Source organism: Epinephelus fuscoguttatus, linkage group LG1 (genome assembly GCF_011397635.1).
Source record: "Epinephelus fuscoguttatus linkage group LG1, E.fuscoguttatus.final_Chr_v1".
Taxonomy (NCBI): Eukaryota; Metazoa; Chordata; class Actinopteri; order Perciformes; family Serranidae; genus Epinephelus; species Epinephelus fuscoguttatus.
Genome location: NC_064752.1, coordinates 31,338,270 through 31,355,138, shown reverse-complemented (window position 1 = coordinate 31,355,138; position 16,869 = coordinate 31,338,270). Strand labels below are relative to the sequence as shown.

The 16,869-nt window shown below is 39.9% G+C and overlaps 1 protein-coding gene across 1 annotated transcript in view; it reads right to left on the bottom strand.

The window, feature by feature from the left end:
* The window catches only part of suclg2 (succinate-CoA ligase GDP-forming subunit beta), a 134,980-nt gene extending 119,315 nt beyond the window's left edge, over window positions 1-15,665 (bottom strand). Inside the window, exon 1 of the mRNA XM_049590771.1 lies at window positions 15,535-15,665. Within this exon, the coding sequence (XP_049446728.1) occupies window positions 15,535-15,618 (84 nt within the window). The 5' untranslated portion in view covers window positions 15,619-15,665. The remainder of the gene's footprint in view (window positions 1-15,534) is intronic.
* Between the last annotated feature and the right edge of the window lie 1,204 nt (window positions 15,666-16,869).

Genomic DNA, 16,869 nt, shown 5'->3' with positions numbered 1-16,869 from the left:
ACAAACTTAAAGTTGTACATTTTATTTTCCAAATGCAATAGGAAACAACGAGGATTCGTATTTTTAGGTGATTATACACAAAAGAAAATATATGTATTATATTATATTCCATTTCCGCTGAATCATACACACTGGAACTTTAAAACAATGCGACATATTCACACAATCTGACCACAAACTATGTGATGGAAAGTTGTTGAGAAAAGTAGCAAAACAAACCTAAAGACAAGAACTCACAAAGGCAATAAGTAAAACTAAATTGTGTTGACACAAGTTATAAAAAGAACAAAAGGAATCTTTGGAACACAGAAATGTGCTGAATAAACTATGTCACCATACGGCCGCTCTCCTCACAGAGCACTCACAGCGGCTGTGCCCTCACGCAAAGACACAGCGAGGACAGACAGTGCTATGGCAGCAGCAGCATCAGATTGCAAAATCCTTGTCGCAGCTGTACTGATCCACGAGTGGCACTGAAGGACAAAATCCTGGTATAGTCAACGCTATTCCCAAAGCACTTCTTTGGCTGATCCATATGGTATTCAGCACAGCATCATGCAACATCAGGACTTCTCCTAAGAGGCACAAAATTGTGCAGTCTCATGTTTGGTTGAGAGCAGCATGCACAATGTCAAACCGCACTTGTTGTGAGAAGTGTCATCACAGTGAGGGGACGTCTCATCTTGGCACTTTCCAAAGTCATTTCAAGACATGCCACTACTTTGTCGTTTGCCCTTCTGTTAAACTTAAGGAGTCAATATCCTAGGGCTAATTTAAAGCAGTTGTCTTTATCACTATGAGAGACTGGAACAATGTCAAAAAGTCACCATCTGACAGACTAGTTCTGGCTCCCTTGGAAATTTATTAGAGCCATAAGCCTTAATTTACAGGGGAAGGTTACAAAGCAGGCAATCACCTTTGATCAGGCCCATAAACAGCAGCCAGTCAATGCTGCGCTGCTCGTTAATCTGTCACTCAAAAATTCAAAGGGTTGACATCGCAGGTCAAAAAACGCATTTGTTTCTTGAATGGAAGTGAAGCCAGACAGGATCCAGCCAATAGTGAGTGAAGATGTGATTCTGCCCTGGCAGTTGGTAACACTAAGGGAACATTATCTCTGAACACAGGCTATTTATCTAACTACGGACGTCTGCACTGTGGTTTCAACAATCCAGCCCACGCAATTTGAATTTGATGGCATTGCTAATGCCATAAATGCGTACTTGCCAATGTTAATTTAATAGTAATTAATTACAAAAACATCTTATCAGCATAGATGGATGGATGGATGGATGGATAGATTTTTTTAGATAGCTTTTTCAGATTGTGTTTTCTTTGTTTAACTCACAGCATGAGAACCTAGAGTACCCAATGATGCCGAGTAGACTACTAGATAAAGAAAGAAGCAGGCATGTTGGAAACACTGCTTTGATTCGTGCTGTGGAAGACACATGCAAAGAGGTTGCTGCTGCATGAGCCAATCAATACCATATAGGACACCTGAGCAAGAGCCTCAATCATTCACCACCCTTCAGAAGTCAATAAAAGAAAGAAATTACTTTATGGAGTATTTTTTTTTCTCCCAACGATTTATAAATTATGAATAGGCTATAGATAAAGCCGTATGAAGAGCTGCATTAAGGCTGTAAAGGACAGCTGGGATTCAAAATATACCTTGAGCGCTAGACACCATCCCACTCACACAGAGGCTATCATCATTAACAAGTCTCAATGGCTGGACAAAGTGCAGCTCCATTAGGGGAAACTCTCAATACGTCAATCCGGGATCGATTCCTAAGAGAGTCCATGCAAAAATAAAAAGGCTGCTGCTCTTGTACTGAGACTAAGGCCCAATTTTAAGCAGGCACAAAATAAGGAAATTGCAAAACTACATTGATGTGGCTCACATGACACTCCTTTAAGAGCAGGAAGAGAACCTTAGAGGACTCCAATCATGAAGGGGTTCAAAGGGACATTTGAGATCATTTTAGGACTCTTCTAACTGCGTTCTTCCGGTGACTGTCCTTCTAATGACTACAGGGTATTCCTCTTCAATCAAAATCTGAGATGGTCTGCCCTGGTAGATTTTCTTTCTCAATTGCCAGGGAAAGAAAATGAGGGAAAAAAAGCACAAGCATCACAGAAAAACAGTGCAGCAGAAAAATGAGAGAAAGACTGAACTGAAGCAGACTTTTGAGCAAACTTAAAACCAGATTTAGATTCTTTTCATAGTAAGGGCCGTTGAAATCGGTGAAAGCAACTGGGTCTATTTTTAGACATGTTAGCTAGGGCTTTGTTTGACAATGTGTTCGTCTGTCCAGTCAACTACTTTGTTCCAAACTAAAATATCTTAATAACTATTGGATGGATTGTCATGACAATTTTGTTCAGAAAATTATGGTTCAAAGACAGCGAATTATGACTTTCGTGATCCCTTAACTTCCCATCTAGCAGCACCAGGAGATTTGTATTTGTGGTTTTGAGTGAAATATCCCAACAACTATTGGATGGATTGCCATTAAATTTGGTACACACTTTCACATTGCCCTCAGGATGAATTGAAAGGTGTTTTATACTTCAGTGATCCCTTGACTTTTCATCTTTGGTATCATCCGGTCAAATTTTTAATCCACCCAATACTTCAAGACCAAATAACTACAAAACTAACTCCCATCAGCCTCAGCTGTACTTTGTGTTAAAACGTTAAGACAGTGAACATAGTTGCGGCTAAAAATCAGCATGTTAGCATTGTCGTTGTGAGCATATTAGCATGCAGATGTTAGCATTTAGCTCAAAGCATTGCTGTGCCCAAGTTCAGCCTCACAGAGTCAATAGCATGGTTGAAGAGTCCTAAGAAGAAGAAGCTAGGTTAGGTTTTATTCTTTCTCTCTTTTTTTTTTTTTTTGAGGAGGTGCAAATGTCCAATGTAGTGTTGCAATAACTTCTCTTTTTTTTTTTTTTTTTAGCAACCATGAAACCCTGATAACAATAACTGTGATTATTTTTTGTAAAGAGGATCAACAATGGAAGCACTTGTGCTGATAGTAGAGCTGGCACTGAGCAGTGCATTTTGTTCTAAACTGCTAACCACAGTGAGTGGACCACTGGAGCTTTCAGAGGCACTGAACATCTCATATTATACAGTGGTATCCCCAGATGTCTGCTGAGTTAAAATCCTCATTACTTGTCATGGCCAGACCTTAAGCCCTTTGAAATGACAGTGCCTTATTAGTGACGACAAATGACTGCAGAGTTAATTAACCAGAATGCTCCTTAAGGGGCATTATCAAATGTTTAAGAAATTAACAGATTGCCAGTTCACCAATTCTATGTAATTGATTTGTTCCCATTCAGGTTATGAACTCGTCTCTTTTCCCCATCCATTTAGCTAACCATCCGGGAAGAATTTAAAGGGGAACTTTATAGTGTCCACTTCCATGAGCACAGGCTGAATCAGAAAGAGCAGTACTCAGAGAGACTATCAAAATCATTGCCATGCAGTCGAATGTTTTTCTGCTAATGAGGTGGCAGTTTGCTACTTCGTTGCAACTCATAAATACAGGCTGTCTTGCAATTAGACAAGCACTATGTAGTAAACTGTGAGAGAGGCAACACACAGTAAAGGAAATGGAGGAGGCAAAGAAGCAGAGTTGATGTGGATTTTCTGCATAAACAGGCCAGTGTGAATTACAGGCATATTCCCACTTAAAGCCAGCCATGTAACAAGAGCATGCCTCATGAAGCATTAGTGGGCTAATTCAGAAAGCCATTTAGTCTGGCCTCCTTTAATTACTAAAGTACTTGAGTATTGATGGCAGAAGTTCTTCTCTCTGTCCTCAGCTTTGGCACCGCCTCCAGAGATTAGGATGAGGAGTAATGGCAAAGATAGTCTGGGTGGAATACTGATAAAACCTTTGGCCACTTTGTCATTTGGTTTCCTCACGAACATAACACTGCATGTTAATCGACTGCACTTACATGGTTAAGTACATTTTGGTATTCACAATCATTAGCCTTTACTTTCTGTTTAAAAGGAATACTTCCGCGACAAAATGTTTTTTGTATATCAGTTATTCACCCTGTGTTACCTTAAATAATTAATTCATAAAGAAAACTTTGGTTTTCACACATGCATCCAGTGAATGAAGTATCCGAAATGGAGAAAATTCTTGTTGAATTGGAGTAAAAAACTATATCAAAACTAGGCTTTGGTTGTACAAAAGGTATGATGGTATACCAGGGTATTTAGAAATCCCGACAGACTGATTTTCAATACTGCCAAATATATAGACGTCTATCTTTCTATAAACTCGGAGACAGGCGGGTTCTCCTACGGGTGTATTGTATGTAGTTCACATCACCTGCCACCAGAGGTAAGTCTCTACTGGTGGAACAGGCAGCTGAGCTGAGAAACGACTGCCAGTGGTGGGAATAACGTCACAAGACTATTAACAGCCAGCCAGCAATGGCAGAGAGAGACAGCAGGGAAAAACAGCACATTTTCACATCTAACCAGTAAATTAGGGCTTCATTGTGGTCAAACCAGAGTTGGTGATTGTTGGAACAGTGGACTGACTAACTAGATGACTAATGAGACTAAACAAGGCAGTTTTGGTGAGTTTATTTCTTTCTGTCAGATTTGAATTAGGGCTGCTCCCTAAAGCATTGATTGACTGAAATTATCAGTTGGAAACCCCTCAGTCGACTGAGACTAGTTCAAGTCCAGCAGTTTAGGGGTGCAACTGCCTGGAGGAGGAGAGACTCCGCACCATAAGGCTCTGAGATAGCATTATCTTCTCTCTTCTGCTTGTAAGTGTTGAATTTACACCTCACAGCAACTTAATACGACACAGACTCTGACTTTTGTTTGAGATCTACAGTCGGCAAAAAAATGCTGTTTCTGATCCATCGTTAGCACAGTTAGCTCGTTTGCTATATTAAGTGTATGCCGCTGTCCCACTTAACGCCCCACTAAGCCCATTTAACTTCACATGGAAGAAAAAAAAAGACTTGCCTCAAATATTCATATTGAAAAGCCAAATCTGATTTGACTGACATAATTCTAAGATGGGTACAGCCCTGGTTTGAATTAAGTTATTTTACGTTAAATAACAAGGCATTTAAGCTACCATTAGTCTCAGTTTGGTGAAAGAGAGAAACCTGAATTCAGAAGATGTACAGTTTTATTTCTCTGTTTACTGAGGAAAACAGGTGTAAAAATGACATTTTGTGAGTTTGTATTGTTCATTTACTTGACTGAAAAAGCTATGTGAGCCGGCACAACGTATCATTTTCACTACAACCTTACTATTTAAAACACATAAACAGTCTCACACATGGACAAGTAGCGCTACTGGGCAAACATAAAGGTAAGGTAAAGGTAAAGTTCCACTGATTGTCACACACCTGAGTGTGCGAAATTTGTTCTCCGCATTTGACCCATCCCCTGAGGGAGTGGTGAGCAGCAGCGGTGAGCAGCAGCGGTGCCGCGCTCGGGAATCATTGAACCATTGAACTCTGTTAAATGAGTTCAAATGCACACACTTGCCCAGGGACACTACTCGTGAGTGAAATTGCTTTCAATAGTAAGGATTAGCAAACATTCAAGTGTTTGGGAAGTACTGCCCATGCAACTTGATGAATGAGACTTGGATCATAGTGCACGAGTTGTGTAAAATGGATTATTCATTCACCTTGAAGGAATGCAAGTAGAACAAAAAGAAAAATTCACCATATGGGATGAGTAATTGATATACAAATGATCATTTTCTGGCTGGTTATTCTTTATGCTGATACAGAAAAGTGTTTTATAGTATTTACATATATATATTTTACAGTATGTTGACCATTATGTACAAAGCAAAAGAAAAAACATGTCATGTAAGGTCACATGTATGGTACATAAGATGTACTTTTTGCTCTCATTACTGCTACCACCCACTTGTAGCTTTCCATGTCCTTGCATCTTAAAAGCTAAGGTCGTGCCCAGGCCCCAGACAATTAGAGTATGGAGAAAAAAATGACATCTGTCTGTTAGAGAGCCGGGAATAGAACAGTAGAGCAGAGACAGAGGCGGGAGCAGTAGAGCATGGCTCCAGGATTTAGATCAGTGAGATTTGCATCATTGGCAGGTCTTTAGGCAGGGCAGGTCTAATCTCCAGCAGACAGGCTTAAGAAAGGAAAACCTGACTGTTGTGTCTCTACAGATAGGGATTTCAGTAATTAGCATAGTTAATAAGACAGGGTATATGGAGTCATATTCAAAGGTGTCAAGTCAAAGTGGAAGATAACGCAGTAATGAGGAGAAGGCAATACAAGGATATGCAACTTTGTCAAAGTTCACCCCAATATAGGCTTCATCCAAGTTCATATGCATGAACTTGATTGCCCGAATATTCCCTGGAGACACTTTTATGAATCGCTGGAACAACAATGGCATTTGACTGGCACTACAAGAGCTACTCTCTGATGTTATCGTGTGCCTTGACTGATTCATGTTAGTTCAGTCAAGACAGCAAACAAAGTTCAATGTAATATGTTTGCATCGCTTTAACATATTGATTAAAGAAACTACCTGGTTAAGGTTTTTTTCTGCATAGGGAATTATGAGGCAACAACCTACCATAAAACTTGGTGTATAAGTCGCACTTTTTTTCCCCTTTTTTTCATCTAAAAAGTTGGGTGCAGGTTATAGACCGGTACGACCTATAGACCAAGGTAAATGCTGACATAGGTAATTTGACCCACAAGATGGCGCTACGTTAGGCTGACCAAACGTCCTCTTTTGCCTGGACATGTCCGCTTTTAACGTCCCGTCCGGGGCGTCCGGGGGTCTTTTATAAACTGATGATAATGTCCGGTTTTCCGTGTGTTTGTGTGTTAGAGTGCGGCATGGGCAGCATATTTCTGTCCGAACCCGAACCGAGCCCGACATTATTTAATGACCAAAGCACTGAGTTTGTGTCACACAGTGGTTTCAGGCTATTTAACAGGCCAAGTGTGCACCGTGGGTGCTCAGCTGCGGAGAGGGAGACCTCCGTGTTTGAGACGGGAGCGGGAGGCGGGAGGTCCGACGCTTATAGCGAGAGGAGAGGGAGAAATAAAACAAAATAAGATAAGATAAGAAAAACCTGTCTCCCTCTTTTATTTTATTTTCAGCGTTTAATCAAGGTGGAGGTGGGCGGCTGGAAGTCCGAGACTTCCAGCGAGGAGAGAGGTAGAAACAAACAGCCAGTGTGTGTCTGTGTGTGTTATGTTCAGGTGTTGTCATGTAAATAACAGTGCCCAAGCAATAAACAGGACAGACAATAGGATTTTATTTATTTTTACACTACATTTTTACTGAAAGCTGACCGATGTTGTTATACCGTAATTTTATTTCCTGAAGAGGTTGTTCGGAAAATTGCAATCTGAAAAGTAACCAAAGCTGCTTAAGAGGTTATTGTGTTTTGAATGTGTTTCAAATTACAAATAAAGGAAAACAGTGTGGGAATAACTTGTATAACATTTTTATTAACAAATAGTAATATAAAACCTTGTTTTCCCTGTTTGAGACCTTAAAAAATAGACTGCGACTTATATGCCAGTGCGACCTATATTCCAAGTTTTACGGTATATCAATTTTCACCCCTTTTAAGCTTGCAACAAAACTCAAGGTTTATTCATGAAAAACACTTTTCTAACAAGTGTTGTGCTTGGTGTATTTATGTCATTTGTATGTTTGTGGCATTATCTCAATGTGGTGGCGCTATCGTAATCAACAAAGCCCATCAGGAAAGTGCCGCAAAAACTGCTGAAGAGGAAGAAAAAAACCTGTCTGTTTCGAACCACAGCTAAGCGGGTAATCGCCCTATAACTGTCAAAAAAAGCTGATGAGAGTGCACCAAGGATGACGTTTTCTGTAGATTGACGCGGAAGTTAGCATTGCCCTGGTTCCCTCATCAAAAAGCCTATGGTATTTTTCTATTGAATTTTGGACTACTGCAGAAAATAAGCTCTGTGGCAATCAAACGTTTACAATACATACATTTTTTGTTCGTAAAGTAAAACGGTAGTACTAGGCTATAGATGAACTACACCATAGGGCTGGACGATTAATCGAATTTTAATTAAGATTTTGATTTTGGCTTCTCACGATCATAAAAACATTATAATCTAAGAAAAATGATTAATGCGCTGCACAGCGCGGCGTGTGTGTAAGTGAATGTACCTATGTTATGTGCAGCAGCAGCAAGCGTATGACGTGTGTGGATCAATAATATGTGGAGCAAGCGATTGAGAACATGGCAGAAAGGCAGCCTTTGGTTGAGAAGAAAGGTAGGACAACTTCAGTCATCTGTCATTGTCAAGCTGTCGCGTCTGCCCCCCAAGGCAACACGAGTGGAAAAAAAAAAAAGTTCATAACTACAAATTATGGCGAAAAGGTAGTTTCTTGCAACCCTATAATTAAGATAAAAATATTCACAAACGAAAAAACACTTCTGGTTGCTGATAAGTAGTGTTTAACTTTTGATTTAACACTAAAAATTAAAACCCTCGGTGCGCACTGCAGTGCAAGCAGACAGATACGCGACTCAGAGCAGCATGTGTCACTGACACCAGACCGGTGGAAAATGTCACCAGCAGCATATTATTTTACATCAATAAAATCTATTTTATCATTATTTTGAGTCACATTGTTGGAAGAATTTAGCTGTCTGTGTTCAAGCAGGATAATAGGTCTCCATTCATTGCACGTCGGGCTTTCTATTTCCTTGTTGGAGATGGTGTTGCGTTCAAGGTCCCCCCCGAAAAAACAATCACAATCGAATCCCGTGCTATCGAACTTGGGTCAGCCCTAGTATTTATTTTTATTCATTGTTTTTATTGCTATTATTATTATTTTTTTTACTTGTTTACTTGTTACTAATTTATTTCTGGCTGTTCTTTTAAGTTCTAATTAAAGTTGAGTTTTGGTGGAGTTTGGAAATCAATGAATAATCGTGTTTATTAATCGTGATTTCAATATCAATCAAAATAATCGTGATTATTATTTTTTGCCATAATCGTCCAGCCCTACTACAACATGGCTGCATGACTTACTGTCACATCGACACCACAACAAGGCTCTAAAGACATGTTCTGCATGATGACGTTCTGTAGTTTCATTTAGCCACTTGTTGGCAACTGCTTGTTAGCAAGAGACCTAAAAGCTCGAGTGGGGTAATAACTGATGTATTTTATGTCACAGAACAAAATATGCTATCTCTAAAGCTTGTGTTAACCACAGACCTTATTTCAGGCATCTAACAACAAATCCATTCAGAAACCCACTGACTTTGAGACTAAGGAATCACAAGTGGTGAAATGCTAACTCATTTGCAGGTTTTAGGGATCATTCCTACGGCTCTTATTAGTCTCCTTTTCACTGCCATTCAATGCTGTTCAATGTCAATATAGTTTTATATCACCAGCTGGCATTTACAAACATTGTTTTAAATGGTATTGCGGATTTGTGAACGCAGCTCTATGCAGTTCAGTTCATTTGGAAAGACATTCACAGATTCAAACTTCCTGGATGAATAACTTAGAAGCAAAATGTTAAAACACAAACAACACCTCTTTTCAACCGCAGTAAAGCAGACAACAAGCCACAACTTAATTTTCATCAAAACGAGCCGTACTCCAAGCTGGACAAATAACATTGCACTCTATGTGCAGCCTGCTTGTGAGAAGCCAACAACACTGAAAAACAGAAAGCCTACTACAAAAGAATTTCAATAAATTTATTCTGATACAGTGTAGAGTGCCCAAAATCACTTCACATATCAATGATCTCCTGTTAATTTTGCTAAAACACCTAATGCAAAAATATGTCCTTTTGCTTAATTTGGGGGAATTTTTCACTCTTATACAGTGTTGTGCCCCCAGAATCACCTAAAATACAGTGCTCATAAAAAGGCGTTTGATTGAGCCAGTTGAAGCCACGGTACACACGCACATGTGTGCAACATGATCAGGATGACACCAACTCCTCCCCATTCTGAGCCAGGAAAAACCCCGTGATCAAATTTTGACATCCGGCCAAAGCGTCTGGGGCTGTATCAGTAAAGTACAACTGCCAGCTGCGTGGAGACAATTTACTGCTTTTAGGGTAGCTTCTTTATTGGTGTCTTTATTGCCCCTGGCAGCAACCACGTTGCTCTGTAACACAGTGTGTACACTCACACTTTCACCCTGCCATCACTGTTTTTAGAGCACAAAAACCATCCAATCATGCTGCAGTGATGAGGGCAGCTCAGGTCTTCACATCTTAAAAAAATCACTTCATAGGGAGTGGCCCCAGGCAAACTAAATTATGAAATCCAAATCACACTTACAATGTGTTTGAAGGTCTAATTTCAAAGATGATGGATAAGCGACTATGGCAGCTGAACATAATCTTCAACATACTGCACTTTTAATGAATTACAGCTGTCAGCAATCACTGACATTGTTTTCTCAACTAATTTTCAGCATCACTCCCACTTCTCCCTCATTATCTACACTGGAACAACAGCAGAAGTTAAGCTAATAGGAGTGCATTCACTCATTGCATTCCCCATTTCAGAGGCTGCCAACATTTCCTAATGACTGCAGCCCTTCTAAATTATTGAAAAAGCCTAAGCACCTCACCAGCTACAGAAATGGCTATTAACCTTGGTGAAGCGATATTCAAATCCAGTTAGAGCTAACTTCGTCCTCCAGTATTCCTTGCGGGGAGGAAATGTAAATGTGTTCTTGCTGAGACAGATGGGGAAGCCGCCCGTCGTTTGAAGTTCCAGCAAAAGAAGTCGTTGCAAGCAGAGGGCTCTCCACCCCCCTCCGTAAAATATTCAGGACCGAGTCTCATTGAGCCACCTCTCTTCCCAGTGTTCCCTTCAAACCATGCTGGGCTTCGACACTGTTGGGTTATTGCTAAGCAGGAACACCTTACAAAAAATAAAAACTTAGCAAACGTTTACAAATTCACCACTGTGCAGCGACAGTGAAAAACAGCCTGAGGATTATCTCGCTGTGCAGACAAGAATTCAGGAGATTTGATTTATGAGTGAGAGTGAGAGAGCAGGAGTGAAAAAAAAACCCACAACATCCCACTCCCCCTTTAAGTGCACCCTGGAGCCTAACCAGCTGAATATTGTGATGTCCTTTGCATTGTTGTTGACAAATCATCGCAAATTGAATTCCTCAGCTTAGCTGACATACTGTCAAGGCTGATTCTATTGTAGAGATACCTGGCTGTCAATCAGTTCAGGCTCTGATACTGCGCTACAGACCAGAGAGAATCCCTGATCATTACTCTTATCACCCGGCCAAAGAGAGAGAGACAGAGGGAGAAGTAAAAGAAATGTAAGAGAAGCAGGTACAAAAGCCAGTGGATGTAAGATTAGAAGTTTTGTAAGAGTTTACTTTAAAGGCCCAGACACACCAGACAGACTGTCTGCCCTTGGTTAATGTTGGACCATCAGTAAACTTCTGTTGTCCTGGTCTTTGCTGTGGGTCTCGTACCATTGGTGCTCATCTACCCCCATCGGCTTTTTTTCAGCCAATTCAGCATGTCAAATCAGCGGTGGAGACAGCGGAGTCCGTTAGTGAATGAAATCATTCTGATTAGCGGTTTAGCCTCAGGGCGAGAACAGAGAAAAGGAAGCGAGGAAAGTAAACATAGAGCTAAAGCCAAGAGGGAGTTAGACCAAAACAAGCTTGTTACATAAGGTAAGATTATTTTTCTTTAGCCATCAAGTTCTCTAGCAGAAACATTTCCTGATGGTTTGTGCTACTGTTCACGTGACTAAAATATCGTGATAATATAGTATCATGGAGTCTCAGGTGATTTCCACCCCTAATGAACAATGTACAGAGTAGCCTACGAAGAGAACGCAAAGTTGGGAAATACATCTAAAACATCCAAAAGAGTGATTCAACAATAGTGTTAGGATGATAATAAGTATTTGTTATTAAATACTTAAGCTATAATACATTATTTCTGTTTAAATGTGACAATTTGTTAATTTGCATTGGATAAAGTTAATTTCTAATGTGGGCTCTTAATGAGTGTGTAAGAGCTTGAATATTTTGACTGAATCAGCATAACCCCCAAACTTCTACATTAGAGCTGGGCAATATATCAACATGATATTAATATTATAATATGAGACTAGATATCATCCTATACTTTGGATATTATATTATGGCATAAATGTTGTCTTTTCCTGGTTTCAAAGGATGCATTACAGTAAAGTGATGTTATTTTCTGAACTTACCAGACTGTTGTAGTTGTTCTAGTTAATAAGGCTGCACGATTAAGGCCAAAATGATTATCACAATTATTGTGATAAATACTGAGATCACAATTATTTATAAATGTTATTCATTGACTTTAGGGGGAAAACTTATTGTGCTTTCATATTAAAAACAAAAAACACTGCCTACACTTCCATGTTGTGCTACATTCCAGCCGTATACATTTTTGCATCAAACTTATCCAGAGTAAAGGCGAACTAAAAATAAATGTCATACAGAAGGCAAATGAAAACACTGTTTACGGGACACATCTCTTTAGCTAAATGGAATATGATTGCATTGGTTATTTCAGTCTATCTTTGAAAGCTGGATGGATATGTATCTGCTGCTGTATTTTTTTTTTTTACGATGGTCACAGCACGGTGACGCGCTGTACAGTGACACGCTGTGTGGAGCGTCACTGGATATCTGAATTGACGATGGACAAGGATGATAATTCAGTGAGGTAACACTTACTATGATATTCTTCATGGCCTTCATGCATCCATCCTACTGCAGATTGTGGCTTTTTCTTTTTACCTCAGCAACCTAATTGGGTCACCCCTTGCCTTGAGAGCAGTTTTCCCTGTCATATACATTCTGAACAGCACTTTGAAAGTGTCAGTATTGGGTCATTCTTCAGGAGGAAAATTCCACAGTTGTTTGAAGTGACCTAGAGAGAAATCTGCTACACATTCTGTCAAGGTTGTACCTATTTTTTTTAAGCGCTAAGTGCCAAAACCCTGCCAAAGTTTGTCCTTATATTAAAATCAGTAGAAATTCAAGACAGCTTAAATTAGCCTGGCCCCTAACCACTAAAACGCTTTAGGTAAGTTTCATTTTACCTCCACTGTCATGTTTGTAAATCTCTTTTTCTTGTTTGTTGTTGCTGTTGTTCTGACAAAAACATGAGCAACTGGAGGTCAATAACTGCAATTCTGGGAAGCTCCTAGAACCATTTGTCATTATTTTTTTAGATATTTTAAAACCGGATGAATAAATAATTGGAATCATTGATACATTTATTAACAATGAAAATAATCATAGGAGCTCTAGGCTGCATTCTGATGACCATGTTGACTGTAGCCTTATTGCCAGAGATATCCCATGCTAATCTGTGGAAACAGGATGAAGAAACCAATGTAAACTATTGTACTCCAGGCACACTGGCTGTCAGAAACACCCACACGTTTCAAATCTTGCTTAAGACTCCATCAGTACCAAAATCTATCAAAGCAAGACAGCAAAAACCAGACATGAAAAAATAAATGACATGAGACTGAACTGTGCTGCTTACAATATGCCAAACAGGGTGTGCCTACGTGCCTGGACCAGTGTTTACAGTATCAACAGGTTCCTGCTTTGTCCTTTCAGTAAGGACATCTGCACTACTGTTACAAACACTTTTACAGACACACTTCCAATAAAGACCAGATCTCTGATGCTGACTGAGAAGAAAAATATAAAACTGCTTGTAGCAAAACATGCTGATATATTTATCTGCTTCGCCTCAAGTTTTGTATTACGAAAACACAACTCTGCTTTCTTCTTTGTACGGGTGCATTTCATGGTAAGTCAATACAAGACAGAGGGCTCAACTTCTGATTCCTTTTTGTGGCTGTGGCAGCAATCATAAGGTCCATCGTTTTGTTTGCAAAACAGATGACAATGTAAGTGTTATCATTTGCCATTGTGAACGTAGTCGACCCTAATAGGATAAATTCCACAAGCTGTTGTTGACAGTTCACAAACAGTCATTGGAGGATCAAAGTGCTAGAGTTAACCCTTTTACTGCAGTCTTATCTGAAACAGGTCTGCAGTCGGTAACTTTGAGCTATGTCCTTTATGACTAAGGTGTGAACATGTAAGTATAGTAATGAGCATAGAGTAATTATTATTATAGTAATAACAGTAATAGTTATTCTTGCACTATTTTTACATTTCGATTCAATGATCATGCATTGGTTCTACCAAAATTAGTACAGCTATTACAGTGACAGCTCTTTGTAGTAGTCCTGGTGGCTTGACTATAATTTCACTACTGTGTCTGCTTTTATTCTTATGTTTTAATTCATTATTTCTGTGTGCATCATTGTTTTGTATGTGTTGAATAAGCTAATGTATGCCCAAATTTCCCTTGCAATTAATAATCTATCTATCTATCTATCTATCTATCTATCTTTCTAGTATACAAACTGTAAATCAGGCACGTCCAAAGTCCAGCCGGGGGGGTTAATCGTGGCCCACGTACTGATCTTTAATGGCCCTCGGCTTGACTAAACAAATATACTATGTTGGTCCCGACCAGTAAGCAAGCAACAAGCAAGATCACCTTACATTTATTGCCTTCACCTCACAATGGCAGGATTATCAAACCGTTCGGAGACATGCATCAAGTAGGAACTAAGCAGGCGGACCTCATGTGTTTTCATAAACACAGTAATCAAGCAAATAAACGATTACCTAACAGCAGACCTTTCCTGCTAGGTAGCAGACATGGCCACAGCAAAGAAGCGTAAAGCCGACAGTGAGGGTCACCACATTTAGGAACAGTGGAAAGTTGAATTAACCTTCACTGAAAGATGAAACAGTTGCCTTTGTCCAATTTGTTTGTGAGGTTTTTTTTTTGTTTTTTTAAACAGCCCATCTGATGCAAGAAGCAGCTGGTCCCCAGGCATTTTCCACATGATCTAATCTGGCCCCCAATTCAAAATAGTCTGTACTCCCCTGCTATAGAAGTAATGAAAGCAAACAAATAAAATATGTTCAGACTGGAAGACAAAAAAAAGACTTAAACCTCACAATCTTTTTAAAGTACTTATAAGCTATACCCAAACACACACAAACACACAGTGCTAAACACACATGACAGGTTAACATCAAGGGTGAGTGTGGGTAACTAGCTACTATGCATTTTGTAACAGATATTGATGAAGAGTTTAGTGAAGTTTTCCTCAGAAAAGCTGCTGTCGAATAAGTCATTACATGACCCGCATGTTAATAATTATTACAGCACCATAGGTCGCTATAAGTGAAGAGCCTCGTCAGAGCACCTGTGGACTGTCCCACTGTTCAACTTTGAACTGTAAAACCTCTCTGTGCTCAGACATGCTAACCTGTTAGCCACTTAGCTCCACTATCAGCTCCCTGAGACGGTGACAGCGCACGTGCAGCAGCAGGACCGACCCGACGAGGGGTAAACCGCATGCTCGGTAACGTAAACTGTAACAGTACCTTGAGTTTGTCCAGAAGTATGTGCTTTGAGGTTGCTGTCCTCAGCCCTCTTGCTGCAGCCTGAGATGCCATGGATGCCGCCATGTTGACACGGAAGACCAAAGAGAGATGACGTCAGGAGCATGTGCGAGTTATCACAGAGCCGTTCATAGGTCAACAGGCAGATATGGGCGGTGCTTGAAGAGAAGGCACGCACATGCACCGGTACCAAAGTTCAGTGAGCATGTTTAAGGTTACGTATGTGTACACAGTTAAAGGGCAACTTCACCAATTTTCAGAATTCATAGAGTTTATTCCTATGGCCTAAGACAGTCCAAAAATATTAGTAAATATGAACAACTCTCTCTTAATTCTATTTACTAGAGTGCTAAAACTCAAATTTGTGATGTCCTCGGGCAGGGGTGTCCACACATTTTGAATGGGGGCCATATTATACAATGTAAAAATACCTTAGGGGCAGCTGCTTCCCACATTAGATGGGCTATTAAAAAAAAAAAAAAAACACAAGCAAATTAGACAAACAAAACTGTTTTGACTTTCTGTGAAAATGTATTGGACTTTCCACAAATCCTGAAAGCGACTGTCCTCACTGTCAAGTTCACGCTTCTTTGCTGTGGCCATGTCTGCTACCTAGCAGGAAAGGTCTGCTGTTAGGTAACTGTTTGCCTATTTATTGTGTTTATGAAAATGATTACTAATTAGTTTCACCTGCATAGTTCCTACTTGATGCATGTCTACAAACTGTATTATAGTCCTACCACTCATGCTTGATTAACCAACGTTGTGTGGCAAGCCATGTATGATATATTTTGAAACAATCTGCCCCAGGGCCAGACATTGGAAATGCCTGTCCTCAGGTATAAAGTCTGGAGCTGCTCCGTAGACAATGAATTGGGAAAGGTGTTATAGATGACACTGAGAGCACACAGGTATGTACTGAGTAAAGACCAAATCACAATGTTTATTTACAGTAACTTACTGGTAGAAAATCCTTGTATCATGTGCATGAAATTTGGGCATACACTAAGTGCATTTACATGAAATTAGAGAAAATCAATTTATTGTTTTAGTCCAACCAAAACCAGACTTTTAAAATACATGTAAACATGTTAGTCTGACTGAAATCGTACTGAATTGAATTTCTCAATGTCGGACTAACACACCCAGGTAATGCGATTGGGAGTCGAATTATTCCTACATGTTCAAACCCAGGGTGGGGGAGCCCTTTTGTGCAGAGTTTGCATGTTCTCCCCGTGTCAACGTGGGTTTTGTTTGGGTACTCTGGCTTCCTCCCACAGTCCAAAGACATGTAGGTTAGTTGGTGACTCTAAATTT